The sequence below is a fragment of the Coregonus clupeaformis genome, chromosome 20, assembly GCF_020615455.1.
Source record: "Coregonus clupeaformis isolate EN_2021a chromosome 20, ASM2061545v1, whole genome shotgun sequence".
Classification (NCBI taxonomy): domain Eukaryota; kingdom Metazoa; phylum Chordata; class Actinopteri; order Salmoniformes; family Salmonidae; genus Coregonus; species Coregonus clupeaformis.
This window is the reverse complement of record NC_059211.1, coordinates 38,032,875-38,050,814: the sequence shown is the minus strand read 5'-3', so window position 1 is coordinate 38,050,814 and position 17,940 is coordinate 38,032,875. Positions and strand designations below refer to the sequence as shown.

At 46.5% G+C, this 17,940-nt stretch overlaps 2 protein-coding genes across 5 annotated transcripts in view; one reads left to right on the top strand and one right to left on the bottom strand.

The window, feature by feature from the left end:
* Positions 1-17,940, top strand: part of ralgps2 (Ral GEF with PH domain and SH3 binding motif 2) — a 149,997-nt gene that overhangs the window by 111,514 nt on the left and 20,543 nt on the right. The gene's annotated exons all lie outside the window — the stretch shown is intronic.
* Positions 1-17,940, bottom strand: part of angptl1a (angiopoietin-like 1a) — a 44,708-nt gene that overhangs the window by 21,089 nt on the left and 5,679 nt on the right. The window contains exons 2-4 of the mRNA XM_041839205.2: positions 3,411-3,670; positions 3,001-3,329; positions 2,466-2,757 (exon numbers count right to left, since the gene is read on the bottom strand). Of these exons, the coding sequence (XP_041695139.1) occupies positions 2,466-2,757; positions 3,001-3,329; positions 3,411-3,618 (829 nt within the window). The 5' untranslated portion in view covers positions 3,619-3,670. The remainder of the gene's footprint in view (positions 1-2,465; positions 2,758-3,000; positions 3,330-3,410; positions 3,671-17,940) is intronic.

Below are 17,940 nucleotides of genomic sequence, written 5' to 3'. Positions count from 1 at the left end.
CTGGATGTCAGGGAGCTCAGCTGATGTTGAGGGAGAGGTTGTTGTCCTGGCACCACACTGCCAGGTCTCTGACCTCCTCCCTATAGGCTGTCTCATCGGTGATCAGGCCTACCACCGTCATGTTGTCGGCAAACTTCATGATGGTGTTGGAGTCATGCGCAGTCGTGGGTGAACAAGGAGTACACACCCCTGAGGGGCCCCCGTGTTGTTGCCTACCCTCACCACCTGGGTGCGGCCAATCAGAAAGTCCAAGATCCAGTTGCAGAGGAGGTGTTTAAACCCAGGGTCCTTAGCGTAGTGATGAACTTGGAGGGCACTATGGTGTTGAACGCTGAGCTGTAGTCAATGAACAGCATTCTGTGTTCCTTTTGTCCAGGTGGTAAAGGGCAGTGTGGAGTGCAATAGAGATTGCGTCGTCTGTGGATCTGTTGGGGCGATATGTGAATTGGAGTGTGTCCAGGGTGTCTGGGATGATGGTGTTGATGTGAGCCATGACCAGCCTTTCAAAGCATTTCATGGCTACAGATGAGAGCGCTACGGGGCGATAGTCATTTAGACAGGTTACCTTGGCATTCTTGGGCACAGGGTGGTCTGTTTGAAACATGTAGGTATTACAGACTGGGTCAGGGAGAGGTTGAAAATGTCATTGAAGACACTTCTCAGCTGGACAGCGCATGCGCTGAGTACGCATCCTGGTAATCCGTCTGGCCCTGCGGCCTTGTGAATGTTAACCTCTTTAAAGGTCTTACTAGCCACGAAGAGCGTGATCACACAGTCGCTGGATTTTCTTATAGCGTCCGGATTAGTGTCCTGCTCCTTGAAAGCGGCAGCTCTAGCCTTTAGCTCAGTGCGGATGTTGCCTGTAATCCCTGGCTTCTGGTTGGGATATGTACGTATGGTCACTGTGGGGACGATGCACTTATTATTGAAGCCGGTGACTGATGTGGTAAATTCCTCAATGCCATCAGATGAATCCCGGAATATACACTATATATACAAAAGTATATGGACACTCCTTCAAATTTGTGGAATCGACTATTTCAACCACACCCGTTGCTGACAGGTGTATAAAATCGAGCACACAGTGACTTTCAATGTGGCACTGTCATAGGATGCCATCTTTCCAACAAGTCAGTTAGCCAAATTTCTGCCCTGCTAGAGCTGCCACGGTCAACTGTTAAGTGCTGTTATTGTGAAGTGGAAACGACTAGGAGCAACAACGGCTCAGCCGCGAAGTGGATATATGTTGCCGTAAGAGTTGTGCAATGTTGGTAGAATCTTTTTCAAAATTATTCAGAGCTGTAATGGCTGCCAAAGATGCTTCCACCAAGTATTAACTCTGGAGTATGAAGACATACGTAAACAATACTTGCTTATTTGTATTTCTTTCATTGCTTATTTGTATTTCATTTCATCTTTCAATGTAGAGTAGGTTGTGTAGATCAATAGGATTTTTAATTTAATTTAATCCCTTTTTAGATTACATTTTAAACATCAAAATGAAAAGTGTGTGCAAGGGGTCTGTAGACTTTTACTAGCGACTGTATTTAGGCCTATATGTTGCACATACATTTCCTTCTATCCATGTGCCTATACATATAGGGGCCTGCATCCAGATTTCTATGATTTGTTTTCAGTGGTGTGGGTGTCTGGTCAGTGATTAACTGCAGGTAGAGCTGTCTTTATCCCAACTGTATATCTGCCTGGTCTCAGAAAAGGCATACTTAAGCTGGCCCATACGCCAAAATATGCCCACATCATCCACCCAGAGGTCAGGTTATAGCCTGGCTCCAACCAGCCAGCTGTGTGAATGTGTTTGCGACTGTGAGTGCCTGCTCAGTGTTGCACTGCAGTTAGAGCTCTCTTTATTGGTTTGTATATCTGCCAGTCCTCACAAAGGCCCATTTAAGCCAGCACTGAGCTTAGTCCGGCTATACGCCCAGAAAGACATATTTACGTCCAGAGCTCAGATGAACCCATACTCTCAGGTCCCTGTGTAATTCTCCAGAACTCACTCCATATGCTCACACGCACGCACACACACACACACAGGCACAGGTACGCACACACAGGCACACTCCCACACCAGCAGAAGCAGTAGGTTATAGCCAGTCCAGCTGTCGCAGAGGCACTGAGAGGAATGTGTGATCTCACTGCGCTGTCTGTCCTGCCAGGGATGAACCCACTGGACCACAGCCGGCCCATTGTCCAGATCGTTTCCCCATTCGCCAGACATTCATCGAATTACATGCACCATTGGTCGCCGCAATGCTAATTTAGCGTCTCTGACAATTAGACGTGAAATGTCTGCACGGCCTACTGTGAGTTTAGCTTCTGCCCAATTCAGAAATTGCCGTACCAGCACTGCTTCCAACCAACTCCACATGCTCTGATAAATGGACACAATTGTTCAATATTTTTCTCAATAACACTAACCACCCCTCCTGGAGCTACTTGGTACGTACCGTCTGAGGTGAGTGTGCCCTGTGGCGGCGGTGGGTTGAATTCAAATGGGGAGGCGGTGGGGGAGTCCATGCGTGACCCCCGTGGGAATGCCCGGTTGTTGTGATCCCTCTGTATCTCGTTGGTGAAGCGGCTGTTGACGGGTATGTTCTCCGGGACCACCTGGACCAGCGGGGGGACCACCTGCAACTCACTGCGCCCCAGGGTCCGCAGACACTGCTCCTCCAAAGCAGCGATCAGCACCGACTGGTTGTTCACCACCCCCGCCATCGCTGCAAAACGCCCTTCCAGCTCCTTGTGGCAGGACAGAGAAGTTAACATAAAGGCCAGAAGTGATATAGTTCTAACAGATATTTTATCAACATTACATGTGCTATAGGGACATCTAAATATTGTCCCCAGCTATATCAAGTGAGTGATGGACTTCTAAAGTTCCCTATTATGGCACTGTTGTTCTGCTTCTAGCACACTTCTTCATTCGATTTTACCTCTACATGAAAGTAACGTTGCGTTCAAGTTCCACCTTGACATTCTAACCTTGTAGCGCGAGGCTAGCCTCAGCATCTCTGAGGTGACGTTGAGAACCCGGTTCTCCAGCTGGGCCAGCTCCAGAGAGTTGTCTCTCTTCCTGATGATCTCGTGAAGCAGCTGCATGTAGAGCTGGGTCACCCTGGAGTTCATGTTCCTGCTCTCCTTCCTGAGCAGCTTCATCTCGCTCACCATGTTGCCGTCCACGTCCACCACCAGCTGCAGGGTCTCAATCTCCCGTCTCTGCTTGGACAGCACCCCTCTTACGTCAGCTATGTCCATCCGTGTCACGCGCTCCTTGTCCGGCTCGGGGCCCGTTGCACTGGCACAGATGGGGCCTGATGATGGACATTAGATTAATTCAAAGTAACGTGACAAGATGTAAAATAGACTACGTCTTCACAGAAGACAACACTGACCTGTGATCTTCTGCTGGGGAATCAGAAAGGTGTAGGAGCACTTCTTGACGTCCTCTGCTGGAGCTCGTTTGACCCTGAGCAGGGGATAGACCTTGGTTTCTCTGGCCTGTCTGGAGCCTCTGCACTGGCTCTGCCCCCAGAAAGAGAGGCAAAGCAGGGCACACAGGCTCCACAACACCCCCTGCCTCACACCCACCACACACTGCATAGTGTACTTCTACTGGCTGGCTGGATGACTCCTGGACTTCCTCTGGGCTTCCCTGCAATGGATGAAGGAACAGGAGTTGGTGTGAAATAATGGCTTACTGTTCCCAACAAAGTATCAGGAGTGCTAGTGTATATTTTATCCCTAAAAAGAGAAAATAGTTTTGCAGCAGAATAATTTTTTTATTTAACCTTTATTTAACCAGGTAAGCCAGTTGAGAACAAGTTCTCATTTACAACTGCGACCTGGCCAAGATAAATCAAAGCGATTTAAAAACAACAACACAGAGTTACATATGGGGTAAAACAAAACATAAAGTCAAAAATACAACAGAAAATATATATACAGTGTGTGCAAATGAGCAAAATAAATAACAATATGGGGATGAGGTAGTTGGGTGGGCTAATTTCAGATGGGCTGTGTACAGGTGCAGTGATCGGTAAGGTGCTCTGACAACTGATGCTTAAAGTTAGTGAGGGAGATAAGTCTCCAGCTTCAGAGATTTTTGCAATTCGCTCCAGTCATTGGCAGCAGAGATTTTTGCAATTCGCTCCAGTCATTGGCAGCAGAGAACTGGAAGGAATGGCGGCCAAAGGAGGTGTTTGCTTTGGGGATGACCAGTGAGATATACCTGCTGGAGCGCATACTACGGGTGGGTGTTGCTATGGTGACCAAATGAGCTAAGATAAGGTGGGGATTTGCCTAGCAGTGATTTATAGATGGCCTGGAGCCAGTGGGTTTGGCGACTAATATTTTTACATTTTAGTCATTTAGCAGACGCTCTTATCCAGAGCGACTTACAGGAGCAATTAGGGTTAAGTGCCTTGCTCAAGGGCACATCAACAGATTTTTCACCTAGTCGGCTCTGGGATTAGAACCAGCGACCTTTTGGTTACTGGCACAACGCTCTTAACCACTAAGCTACCTGCCGTCATATGTAGTGAGGACCAGCCAACAAGAGCGTACAGGTCACAGTGGTGGGTAGTATATGGGGCTTTGGTGACAAAATGGATGGCACTGTGATAGACTACATCCAATTTGCTGAGTAGAGTGTTGGAGGCTATTTTGTAAATGACATCGCCGAAGTCAAGGATCGGTAGGATAGTCAGTTTTACGAGGGCATGTTTGGCAGCATGAGTGAAGGAGGCTTTTTTGCGAAATAGGAAGCCGATTCTAGATTTAACTGTGGATTGGAGATGCTTAATGTGTGTCTGGAAGGAGAGTTTACAGTCTAACCAGACACCTAGATATTTGTAGTTGTCCACATACTCTAGGTCAGACCCGTCGAGAGTAGTGATTCTAGTCGTTACTAGTGTTTAAGAGCAGTTGGAGGCTACTGAAGGAGTGTTGTATGGCATTGAAGCTCGTTTGGAGGTTTGTTAACACAGTGTCCAATGAAGGGCCAGATGTATACAAAATGGTGTCGTCTGCGTAGAGGTGGATCTGAGAGTCACCAGCAGCAAGAGCGACATCATTGATATTCACTGAGAAAAGAGTCGGCCCAAGAAATGAACCCTGTGGCACTCCCATAGAGACTGCCATAGATCCAGACAACAGGCCCTCCGATTTGACACATTGAACTCTATCTGAGAAGTAGTTGGTGAACCAGGCGAGGCAGTCATTTGAGAAACCAAGGCTATTTAGTCTGCCAATAAGAATGCGGTGGTTGACAGAGTCGAAAGCCTTGGCCAGGTCGATGAAGACGGCTGCACAGTACTGTCTATTATCGATCGCGGTTATAATATCGTTTAGGACCTTGAGCGTGGTTGAGGTGCACCCATGACCAGCTCAGAAACCGGATTGCATAGCGGAGAAGGTACGGTGGAATTCAAAATGGTCGGTGATCTGTTTAACTTGGCTTTCAAAAACTTTCGAAAGGCAGGGCAGGATGGATATATGTCTGTAACAGTTTGGATCTAGAGTGTCACCCCCTTTTGAAGAGGGAGATGACCGCGGAAGCTTTCCAATCTCTGGGGATCTCAGACATTACGAAAGAGGTTGAACAGGCTAGTAATAGGGGTTGCGACAATTTCGGCGGCTAGTTTTAGAAAGAAAGGGTCCAGATTGTCTAGCCCAGATGATTTGTAGGGGTCCAGATTTTGCAGCTCTTTCAGAACATCAGCTGTCTGAATTTGTGTGAAGGAGAAGCGGGGGGGGGGCATGGGCAAGTTGCAGCGGAGGGTGCAGAGCTGGTGGCCGGGGTAGTGGTAGCCAGGTGGAAAGCATGGCCAGCCGTAGCAAAATGCTTGTTGAAATTCTCGATTATTGTAGATTTATCGGTGGTGATACTGTTTCCTAGCCTCAGTGCAGTGGGCAGCTGGGAGGAGGTGCTCTTATTCTCCATGGACTTTAGTGTCCCAAAACTTTTTGGAGTTAGTGCTACAGGATGCATATTTCTGTTTGAAAAAGCTAGCCTTTGCTTTCCTAACTGCTTGTGTAGATTGGTTCCTAACTTCCCTGAAAAGTTGCATATCGCAGGGGCTATTCGATGCTAATGCAGTACGCCACAGGATGTTTTTGTGCTGGTCAAGGGCAGTCAAGTCTGAGGAGAACCAGGGGCTATATCTGTTCTTAGTTCTGTGTTTTTTGAATGGGGCATGTTTATTTAAGATTGAGAGGAAATTCCTTTTAAAGAACAACCAGGCATCCTCTACTGACGGAATGAGATCGATATCCATCCAGGATACCTGGGCCAGGTCAATTAGGAAGGCCTGCTCGCTAAAGTGTTTTAGGGAGCGTTTGACAGTGATTAGGGCGGTCGTTTGACCGCGGACCCATTACGGACGCAGGCAATAAGGCAGTGATCGCTGAGATCCTGGTTGAAGACAGCGGAGGTGTATTTAGAGGGTAAGTTAGTCAGGAAGATATCTATGAGGGTGCCCATGTTTACGGATTTAGGGTTGTACCTGGGAGGTTCGTTGATAATTTGTGTGAGATTGAGGGCATCTAGTTTGGATTGTAGGATGGTCGGGGTGTTTAGCATATCCCAATTTAGGTCACTAAGCAGTACGAACTCTGAGGATAAATGGGGGGCAATCATATGGTGTCCAGGGCACAAATGGTGTCCAGGGCACAGCTGGGGGCTGAGGGGGGTCTGTAGCAAGCGGCAACAGTGAGAGACTTATTTCTGGAAAGGTGGATTTTTAGAAGTAGAAGCTCAAACTGTTTGGGCACAGACCTGGATAGTATGATAGATTGTAACTCCACCCCCTTTGGCAGTTCTATCTAAACAGAAAATGTTGTAGTTGGGGATGGAAATTTCAGAATTTTTGGTGGCCTTCCTAAGCCAGGATTCAGACCCTGCTAGAACATCAGGGTTGGCGGAGTGTGCTAATGCAGTGAATAACTCAAACTTAGGAAGGAGGCTTCTGATGTTAACGTGCAGAAAACCAAGGCTTTTACGGTTACAGAAGTCAACAAATGATAGCTCCTGGGGAGTAGGAGTGATACTGGGGGCTGCATGGCCTGGGTTAGCCTCTACATCACCAGAGGAACAGAGGAGGACTAGAATAAGGATACGGCTAAAGGCTTTAAGAACTGGTCTTCTAGTGCGTTGGGTACAGAGAATAAAGGGGGCAGATTTCCGGGCGTTGTAGAAAAGATTCAGGGCATTATATACAGACAAGGATATGGAAGGATATGAGTACAGTGGAGGTAAACCTAAGCGTTGGGTAACAATGAAAGAGATAGCATCACTGGAGGCACCGATTGAGCCGGTCTCGGCGTGTATGGGGGGTGGAAAAAATGAACTATTTGAGGCAGTTTGAGAGGGACTTGGGGTTCTACAGTGAAATTGTATAATAAGAACTAACTGGAACAGCAATAGGCAAGGCATATTGACATGGGAGAGAGGCATAAAGCAATCACAGGTGTTATTAGAGAGAGCTAAGACAACAGCTGGTAATGGCGATAAAGTTTGGGCTGAGGCTAAATAGATAAACAGGACAGGGTACCGTGTAAAGGAACAGTCCAGCAGGCATCAGCTGTGCAGCTGAGTGATCATAAGGTCCAGTGAACAGCAATATGTGAGTCCGAGAACAGTTCGAATTGGTGCTACAGCACAGCGAGCAGGAAGCACTGTTGTTGTTTGCGTGTGCTAGCGGGCCGGGGCTAGCAGATGGATCTTCGTGGTCGTCGCAACGGGAAGCCTGTTGAAACCACAGACGATTACGTCGGCAGACCAGTCGTGATGTCTCCTGAGTGGCGCAGTGGTCTAAGGCACTGCATCGCAGTGCTAACTGTGCCACTAGAAATCCTGGTTCGAATCCAGGCTCTGTCGCAGCCGGCCGCGACCGGGAGACTCATGGGCGGCGCACAATTGGCCCAGCGTAGGGGAGGGAATGGCCGGCAGGGATGTAGCTCAGTTGATAGAGCATGGCGTTTGCAACGCCAGGGTTGTGGGTTCGATTCCCACGGGGGGCCAGTATAAAAAAACATGTATTCACTAACTGTAAGTCGCTCTGGATAAGAGCGTCTGCTAAATGACTAAAATGTAAATGTAAAATGTGATGGATCGGCGGGGCTCCGTGTCGACTCTAGGAGGTCCCGTCCGGTTGACAGAGAGGTAGATAGCCGGGAGATGTGCCTGACTCAAGGCTAGCTCAAGGCTGATTAGCCAACAACAACGTTCATTTGGTTGCAGCTAGCTAGTTGCGATTACCCAGTGTTAAAGGTCCAGTGATTCAGTGATTCCGGCAGAAAATCCGATAGGTTCTGGGTCGATAACGCGCTGTGCAGACAGTGCAGACTGGCCGATAATAGTCCAGGCTAGAGCTGGCTGGTAGGTAGTGCAGGCCACGGACAATGGTGAAAAAACGCTAACGGTGGCTAATAGCAAGTAGCTAGTTAGCTGGTTAGCTGGCTACTCCCGTCCGGTAGACAGAGATGTAGATAGCCGGGATATGGGCCTGCTCGAGGCTAGCTCAAGGCTAACTGGTGCTTCGGGCAGTGGTGATTGGCCTACAGCAACATCCATTCGACATCCATTCGGTTGCGGCTAGCAAGATCCGGTGTTAAGGTCCAGTGATTCAGTTATTCCGGCAGAAAATCCGATGTTCTGGGTGAAAACCGCTAACGGTGGCTAATAGCATGTAGCTAGTTAGCTGGCTGGCTGGCTAGTTTCAACTGGAGATTATAGATAAAGATGAGTAAATAATAGAATCCATTCCACATTGAGTGAGGCGGGTTGCAGGAAAGTATATTTAGTAGAAGGATGAAAAGTGTGATAGGGAAATATATACGTAAAATACAAAAAACAGGCTATTTACATGGACACACAAGAGAACACGACCGCACTGCTACGCCATCTTGGATATGCTGGATATTGTGAACAGCAATATGTGAAGAACACAAGTAGCTTGCACACACAGGGTTGGAGTTCAACAAATGTTTACAGCTTATTACTAGCAGACATATTCCCTCAGTCAGAAGTAATAGTCCAGCTCGCCAACAGTGGACATTTACAGTAGACCGTATACAACTTAAACACCAGGGTAGGGGTAGACGTTATGTGAATGCCCTGGCGGAAATGGAGTTGTAGTATAAAACGTCAATGATCCCCAAGGCAGTCGATTAGTCATGCGGCAGAATAATTCCCAATAACAGACGTTTTAGTACTAAAGCCAGACATTTAGTCCAGAACAATACTCGGACAAACAGGGTTTTTGTAATGATCTAATGATCTAGGATGTTAAAACCAAGCAGTAGGAGGGCTAGCTGGTCTCCCAGGGAGCTGGGGAACAAATTGCCGTTCAGTCATTCTGCAGGAGGAGGTCTGTTCTCTGTCAGAGCTGATTCCTAAACACTCAGACTGCTGAGTCCCCTGGGCTTCCCTGGTGCTGCAGGGCTCTGAGACATACATCCTCTCCCTGCAGATGGAGCCGTGTTAACAGGACAGTTCTATGAGTGAGGAGAGGAGCGCTCTCTGCCTGGCTGCTCCCTCCCAGGGTTTAACCCCCTGACTGACTCCAACCCTCCACCCCGCCCCACTGCCCCCCTCTTAACCCCTGGCTGTACACCCTTCGTCTGCTCTGGCTCCTCCTGCCAGACAGGTTTTGTAAACACGCACCTCAGCACAACGAGGCTCCAGACACCAGCATACACACACACACACACAAACACCCAGACAAACACACACACACACACAAAACACCCAGACAAACACACACACAATACCCTGACAAACACACACACACACAACACCCAGACAAACACACACACACAACACCCAGACAAACACACACACACACACACACACACACACACACACACACAACACCCAGACAAATACACACCCAGACAAACACACACAAACAACCACGCATGCACACACAGACCATGGCTCCAGACACCATAGCACACAGGTATGTTAAGTAGAAAATGTAATTTACCTCTGGAAGTGTCTGCTCCTCCCCAGCCCTCCCCACCACTCTGCCCTAGTTCCCTAGCCCTGCTCTGACTCCCATTGTGGTTTCTGTCTCTCTGCTGGTGCCTACCGTGTCTGCTTCTCATCAACACCTCTGTCTCTCACACAGACACACACGGCTCCATTTTACAATCTGAGTTTGGCCTATGTGACTACCCAACGTCAACAGTGAAGAGGCGACTCCGGGATGCTGACCTTCTAGGCAGAGTTGCAAAGAAAAAGCCATATCTCAGACTTCCCATCTTAATCTTTTCATTTTATTGGCCAGTCTGAGATATGGCTTTTTCTTTGCAACTTTGCCTAGAAGGTCAGCATCCCGGAGTCGCCTCTTTGCTGTTGACGTTGAGACTGGTGTTTTGCGGGTACTATTTATTGAAGCTGCCAGTTGAGGACCTGTGAGGCGTCTGTTTCTCAAACTAGACACTCTAATGTATTTATCCTCTTGCTCAGTTGTGCACCGGGGCCTCCCACTGCTCTTTCGATTCGGGTTAGAGTCAGTTTGCGCTGTTCTGTGAAGGCAGTAGTACACAGCGTTGTACGAGATCTTCAGTTTCTTGGCAATTTCTCGCATGGAATAGAACAAGAATACACTGAGTTTCAGAAGAAAGTTATTTGTTTCTGGTCATTTTGAGCCTGTAATCGAACCCACAATTGCTGATGCTCCAGATACTCAACTAGTCTCAAGAAGGCCAGTTTTATTGATTATTTAATCAGCACAACTGTGCTAACATAATTGCAAAAGGGTTTTCTAATGATCAATTAGCCTTTTAAAATGATAAACTTGGATTAGCAAACACAACGTGCCATTGGAACACAGGACTGATGGTTGCTGATAATGGGCCTCTACGCCTATGTAGATACAGTGAGGGGAAAAAAGTATTTGATCCCCTGCTGATTTTGTACGTTTGCCCACTGACAAAGACATGATCAGTCTATAATTTTAATGGTAGATTTATTTGAACAGTGGGAGACAGAATAACAACAAAAAAATCCAGAAAAACGCATGTCAAAAATGTTATAAATTGATTTGCATTTTAATGAGGGAAATAAGTATTTGACCCCTCTGCAAAACATGACTTAGTACTTGATGGCAAATCCCTTGTTGGCAATCACAGAGGTCAGACGTTTCTTGTAGTTGACCACCAGGTTTGCACACATCTCAGGAGGGATTTTGTCCCACTCCACTTTGCAGATTTTCTCCAAGTCATTAAGGTTTCGAGGCTGACGTTTGGCAACTCGAATATTCAGCTCCCTCCACAGATTTTCTATGGGATTAAGGTCTGGAGACTGGCTAGGCCACTCCAGGACCTTAATGTGCCTCTTCTTGAGCCACTCCTTTGTTGCCTTGGCCATGTGTTTTGGGTCATTGTCATGCTGGAATACCCACCCACGACCCATTTTCAATGCCCTGGCTGAGGGAAGGAGGTTCTCACCCAAGATTCGATGGTACGTGGCCCCGTCCATCGTTCCTTTGATGCGGTGAAGTTGTCCTGTCCCCTTAGCAGAAAAACACCCCCAAAGCATAATGTTTCCACCTCCATGTTTGACGGTGGGGATGGTGTTCTTGGGGGTCATAGGCAGCATTCCTCCTCCTCCAAACACGGCGAGTTGAGTTGATGCCAAAGAGCTCGATTTTGGTCTCATCTGACCACAACACTTTCACCCAGTTCTCCTCTTAATCATTCAGATGTTCATTGGCAAACTTCAGACGGGCCTGTATATGTGCTTTCTTGAGCATGGGTACCTTGCGGGCGCTGCAGGATTTCAGTCCTTCACGGCGTAGTGTGTTACCAATTGTTTTCTTGGTGACTATGGTCCCAGCTGCCTTGAGATCATTGACAAGATCCTCCCGTGTAGTTCTGGGCTGATTCCTCACCGTTCTCATGATCATTGCAACTCCACGAGGTGAGATCTTGCATGGAGCCCCAGGCAGAGGGAGATTGACAGTTCTTTTGTGTTTCTTCCATTTGCGAATAATCGTGGTATAGGCAGGCATAAGCTACAGACACCGAACACAATTTAATTTTATCAATGGCAATTTGAATGCACAGAGATACCTTGATGAGATCCTGAGGCCCGTTGTCATGCCATTAATCTGCGCAATCACCTCGTGTTTCAGCATGATAATGCACGGCCCAATGTCGCAAGGATCTGTACACAATTCCTGGAATCTGAAATGTCCCAGTTCTTCCATGGCCTGCATACTCACCAGACATGTCACCCATTGAGCAAGTTTGGAATGTTCTGGATCGATGTATATGACCAGCATGTTCCAGTTCCCACCAATATCCAGCAACTTCACACAGCCATTGAAGAGTGGGACAACATTCTACAGGCCACAATCAACATCCTGATCAACTCTATGCGAAGGATATGTTTTACGCTGCATGAGGCAAATGGTGGTCATACCAGATACTGACTGGTTTTCTGATTTAAAAAATGTAGGTACCTGTGAACAGTCCCAGGCATGTGAAATCCATAGATTAGGGCCTAATGATTTTATTTCAATTGACTAATTTCCTGATGTGAAATGTAACTCATTAAAATATTTGCAATTGTTGCATGTTGCGTTTTATATTTTTGATCAGTGTAGTTTAGCAGCTACTTCATCCATGCCCATATTGCTCCATTATCAGGCTCCCTCTGAGACAATCTGCAGGGGTGGAGGTGTCTGGAATGTGACAGGTAATTTTACAGGATGGACCCACTCTCACTCACTCGCAAGCCTCATCTCGATCTCTTTCGTTCTCTCTTTCTGTCTCTCACATGCACATGTTTCTCTCTCTCATCCATCATGCTTGCACTCTTGCTCCCTCTCCTGAGTGTCACTGCTTTTTTACTCTCTCTCTTTTCATCTCTCGGTCTCTCCCCCTCTATGCTTTAGTCTCATTTTATTTCCTCTGGGGCGGTTCTCAGAACTGGAACACCAGAGGAAAGACATTCCAGGTTGTGAGAGAAAGGAGTTTTACTCTACCTTTTTAACTCCATACAAACCAATACACATACCTGTCACTGTCCACTGTCTGTCTGTCTGTCTGTCTGTCTGTCTGTCTACACTAAGTAAAGCTACACTCCCAAATGGCATCTTATTGCCTATTTAGTGCACTACCTTTGATCAGGGCTCATAGGAGGTAGGAGTGCGCTATACAGTGCATTCGGAAAGTATTCAGACCTCTTAACTTTTTCTGCATTTTGTTACAGCCTTAAAATGTTTTTTTTCCCCCATCAATCTACACACAATATCCCATAATGACAAAGCAAAAACAGGTTTTTAGAAACTTTTGCAAATGTATTAAAAAATAAAAACTGCTATCACATTTACCTAAGTATTCAGACCCTTTACTCAGTACTTTGTTGAAGCACCTTTGGCAGCGATTACAGCCTCAAGTCTTCTTGGGAATGACGCTACACACCTGTATTTAGGGAGTTTATCCCATTCTTCTCTGCAGATTGGGACCTCTCAAGCTCTGTCAGGTTGGATGGGGAGTGTCGCTGCACAGCTATCGATCGGGTTCAAGTCCGGGATCTGGCTGGGCAACTCAAGGACATTCAGAGACTTGTTCCGAAGCCACTCCTGCATTGTCTTGGCTGTGAGCTTAGGGTCGTTGTCCTGTTGGAAGGTGAACCTTCGCCCCAGTCTGAGGTCCTGAGCGCTCTGAAGCAGGTTTTCATCAAGGATCTCTCTGTACTTTGCTCCGTTCATTTTTCCCGCGATCCTGACTAGTCTCCCAGTCCCTGCAGCTGAAACACATCCCCACAGCATGATGCTGCCACCATCATGCTTCACCGTAGGGATGGTATTGGTCAGGTGATGAGCAGCGCCTGGTTTCCTCCAGACCTGACACTTGGCATTCGGGCCAAAGAGTTCAATCTTGGTTTCATCAGACCAGATAATCTTGTTTCTCATGGTCTGAGAGTCCTTTAGGTGCCTTTTGGCAAATTTCAAGTGGGCTGTCGTGCCTTTTACTGAGGAATGGATTCCGTCTGGCCACTCTACCATAAAGGCCTGATTTGGTTGGGTGCTGCAGAGATTGTTGTTCTTCTGGAAGGTTCTCACATCTCCACAAAGGAACTCTGGAGCTCTGTCAGAGTGACCATCGGGTTCTTGGTCACCTCCCTGACCAAGGCCCTTCTCCCCCGATTGCTCAGTTTGGCCGCCAGCTGTAGGAAGAGTCTTGGTTGTTCCAAACTTCTTCTATTTAAGAATGATGGAGGCCACTGTGTTCTTGGGGACCTTCAATGCTGCAGAAATGTTTTGGTACCCTTCCCTAGATCTGTGCCTCGACACAATCCTGTCCCTGAGCTCTACGGATAATTCCTTCGACCTCATGGCTTGGTTTTTGCTCAGACATGCACTGTCAACTGTGGGACCTTATATAGACAGGTGTGTGCCTTTCCAAATCATGTCCAATCAATTTAATATACCACAGGTGGACTCCAATCAAGTTGTAAAAACATCTCAAGGATGAAGAATCGGAACAGGATGCATGCACCTGAGCTCAATTTCGAGTCAAAGGGTCTGAATACTTATGTAAATAAGGTATTTCCGTTTTTTCTAAAAAGCTGTTTTCGCTTTGTCATTATGGGGTATTGTGTGTAGGTTGATGAGGAAAAACATTTATTTAATCAATTTTAGAATAAGGCTGTAATGTAACAAAATGTGGAAAAAGTGAAAGGGTCTGAATTCTTTCCGAATGCACTTTATATGGAATAGGGTACCATTTGGGACATACACAGAGACTGGTGGAGGTTTGAGAGGTTAGTGTAGAGAAGAGCTGAAGAAGAGAAGTGTCTCTTTTCAGTTAGACATCAAGGCCAGATTAAATCACAGACCAGTCAGACCAACCAGAGCCGACTAAACGAAAGCGACTCCGACCTGCACAACACACCCAGAGCCGCATAGCTGACGAGGACAAGGGAGGCAGGCAAACAGACGTAGGTAAATGCAGACTGACTGTAAGATGGAGAGTTGGATCTGGAGAAAGTGTGTTATACACTACTCCTCTCCCTGGCTGTCTCTCCAGAACACTACGCCCCAACAATCACCTATATTGTATTGTACTGATGTAACGCTGTTCTACCTCTCTTCTGGTTTGCTCTCTCTCTGTCCCCTTTCTGTCCTCTCCTCCCTCCCCCCTCTTTCTGGGTCAGTATTGAGGCTGTAGTAGATAATGGGTGGTGACAGAGTGAGGGAAGATGGACAGACTTGGAAAAGCAGAAAACACAGCCAGTTAGAAATCACAACCCTTTCTTCCCTTTCTCCCACTTCTCAACTAAATTCAATAAAAATGTGTTTTTGTCTCAGGCAAATCAGCCACATCGGACGGTTCGTGTATCCCCTAACAGATGTGGCAATGTCCAACCCCAGCCAAAGGAAAACTAGCTTAGTGGTGTGTGTGTGTTGAAACTGTGCCTATATGTTCTGGAACTGCCCTGGCTTGTCTCCCTCTCCCAGCCTTACACGATGGAAACAGTGGGACCTCCATCAGTCTCTCTGGCTGCTCACCTTGCTAATGGTTATTAATAGGCAGCTGACCTATGACTTTGGCCACAAACCTCTGTTTCTCTCTCAGCCATATGCTCCCATTCACTTACACAACGAGCTGTTAATGGAGCAGTCACGGGACGAGACATTATCTCACCATCTCGCCCTTTCTCTCTGTTACAGTATTACTGAATTAGGACTGTCCCCATTTAGTCAACTGGACGATTGTTTAGTCGATAGGCTGTTGGTCGAGCTAGGATTTTTTTAGTCCAGCAGTCGCAAATATAATTGTTTTTATGGGACATAATTTGCGCCCGTCTCAGTAGATTATTCCATTGAGGAGGCCGCGGGGATGCCATGGTCCAAGAATAAGGGGAGTGTGGCGCAGATGCAGAAGGCACGTCTCTCTCCAGAATGTGCTCTCTCTCGCCATTTTGTGCATATTCATTGTTTCATAACTTCATTGTGTGCATTGTTTGCTGTGTCTATCAATTCCCCATTACATATATCACAAGTAGTAGCCTATATTTACCGTTAATTCCCATAATTTCTCATCTGCAATGTTTGTTTGGTTAAGGTCATTTGTGTTTGCAGAACTCACAACCTATGCTACACTTTTTTGGGGGGTTGGGAAGAGGGCGAGAGCTGCTCTGGCCACTCAGTCTGACAATCATGAATGAGAAGGATTGTGTTATCGCTGCTGCTATCAACCAGTGTTAAAGTTAACTAAATGTTAAAGTTAGTATTTAAATACTTGTGTGTATTTATTTTAGCAAGCAAAAAATGTATAGGCCTATTTTAACCTGATTTTTAACACTGGAAAGGCTTTTTCTAAATGAAATAAAAGTATCCATGTGACATTGTTACATACAAGGATATACCTTGTCATTTAAAATGATTAATTTAAAAAATAGAATGCCGTTTTTATGACGTGCACGGTGCGCACCAGAAAAAGACCGGTAGCCTTCATGTGTAACTTGTTGTTTATGTTGGGAGTTCACTAATGAAATGCAAGACTGAATAAAATTACGGAATAAAATTTAGCGAAATGAGAAGGAGTAGGCTTCAACGAGCAACCAGCTGTTGTTTTATATGAATGGAGTTGGGGAGAAAGCGCAGCATGTGACCTCAAAAGCCTAGCTAGCTTTAATAAATTACAATCTGTTACGACAGGTTTTGTAGACTTTACCCTTTGCCAAAGTTTCAGAATATTGCGTTGTTTCGGAGTGCAAGGGCGAATTGAGTTAATGCACACAAACACTTCAGAGTAGTCGCTATAACGTGCCAATAGGATCTCGCTAGCTCGTGCTTGGCTCTGCCCACCTCCTTGCTTGTTCTGCCCACTATGATTCATTTGCTCCCATCGGAAACGACAGGCTGTGGTCTATGTTGGGTTAGTTATACAAATATTTGGTTATATGGTACTATATGGGATGATAAATAGCACTGGCTGCTACAAGTTAGCTAGTCTTGGCTGTAGCAGAGTTGCCTTGGGGTCTCTCTCGCTCTCCGTCTGCTCGCTACACACACCGCCCTATATACCTCTGACCGCAGCTGCAGCAATAGAGCGCCAGATTCTCCCTCGAGCATCAGTGCTCAGGTTAAAAACATGCTTTTTAATAAACACATGAATTTCGAATATCCAGATATCTGGCAAAAATGAATAATACTGTTTGAATAGTGAAATTATTTCCAACCCCCATTCCTACGCCATATATAGAGATATCAAATCTTTTTATATATATATATATATATATATATAGTGTGTGTGTGTGTGTGTCAGTGTCCAGTCTGATGGATGGCAACACCAGGAAGAGAGGGGCCATATTTGGAAGATATATTTTATCTATATTTTTTAGAGACTATGTTTTTCCCAGCCTAGCGGTTCCAGCTTCCAACATCCCATCTGGCCTTCAGACATTCCCAGTCCGCTTCCAAACCCCCAAACACACAACACATCCATCTCCCGAAAGAACAGAGGGAGTAGGAGAGAAGAGAGGGATCAGAGGAAGGGGAGAGGATGCTTTAGCACAGTTGTAAAAAGGTTTACTACAAACATGGCCATGTCAGAACCCTACTGTTCACACACACACACACACACACACACACACACACACTTGATCCCGTCCCGTCACGCACCCTCAACATGTTAGCAATTACTTGGAACAGTCAGAGGAGAGAGCAAAGGATCAACAGCCCAGGCAACCTCCACACGCTAGACACCCTGTCATACTAACAACTAACTGATAGAACCAGAGATGGAAGGGAGAGGGAAAGTGGGGTTATAGTGGTCACCTCTTCCTGAGTAGGGGGATTTAAGTCATTGTGTAAACTAGCGCTGGGGGAAATGATAGTCGACCGAGTCCTTCGCCACCGAGCGAGGGAGAGAGACGAGAGAGGAAGGGGGGAGCGAGAG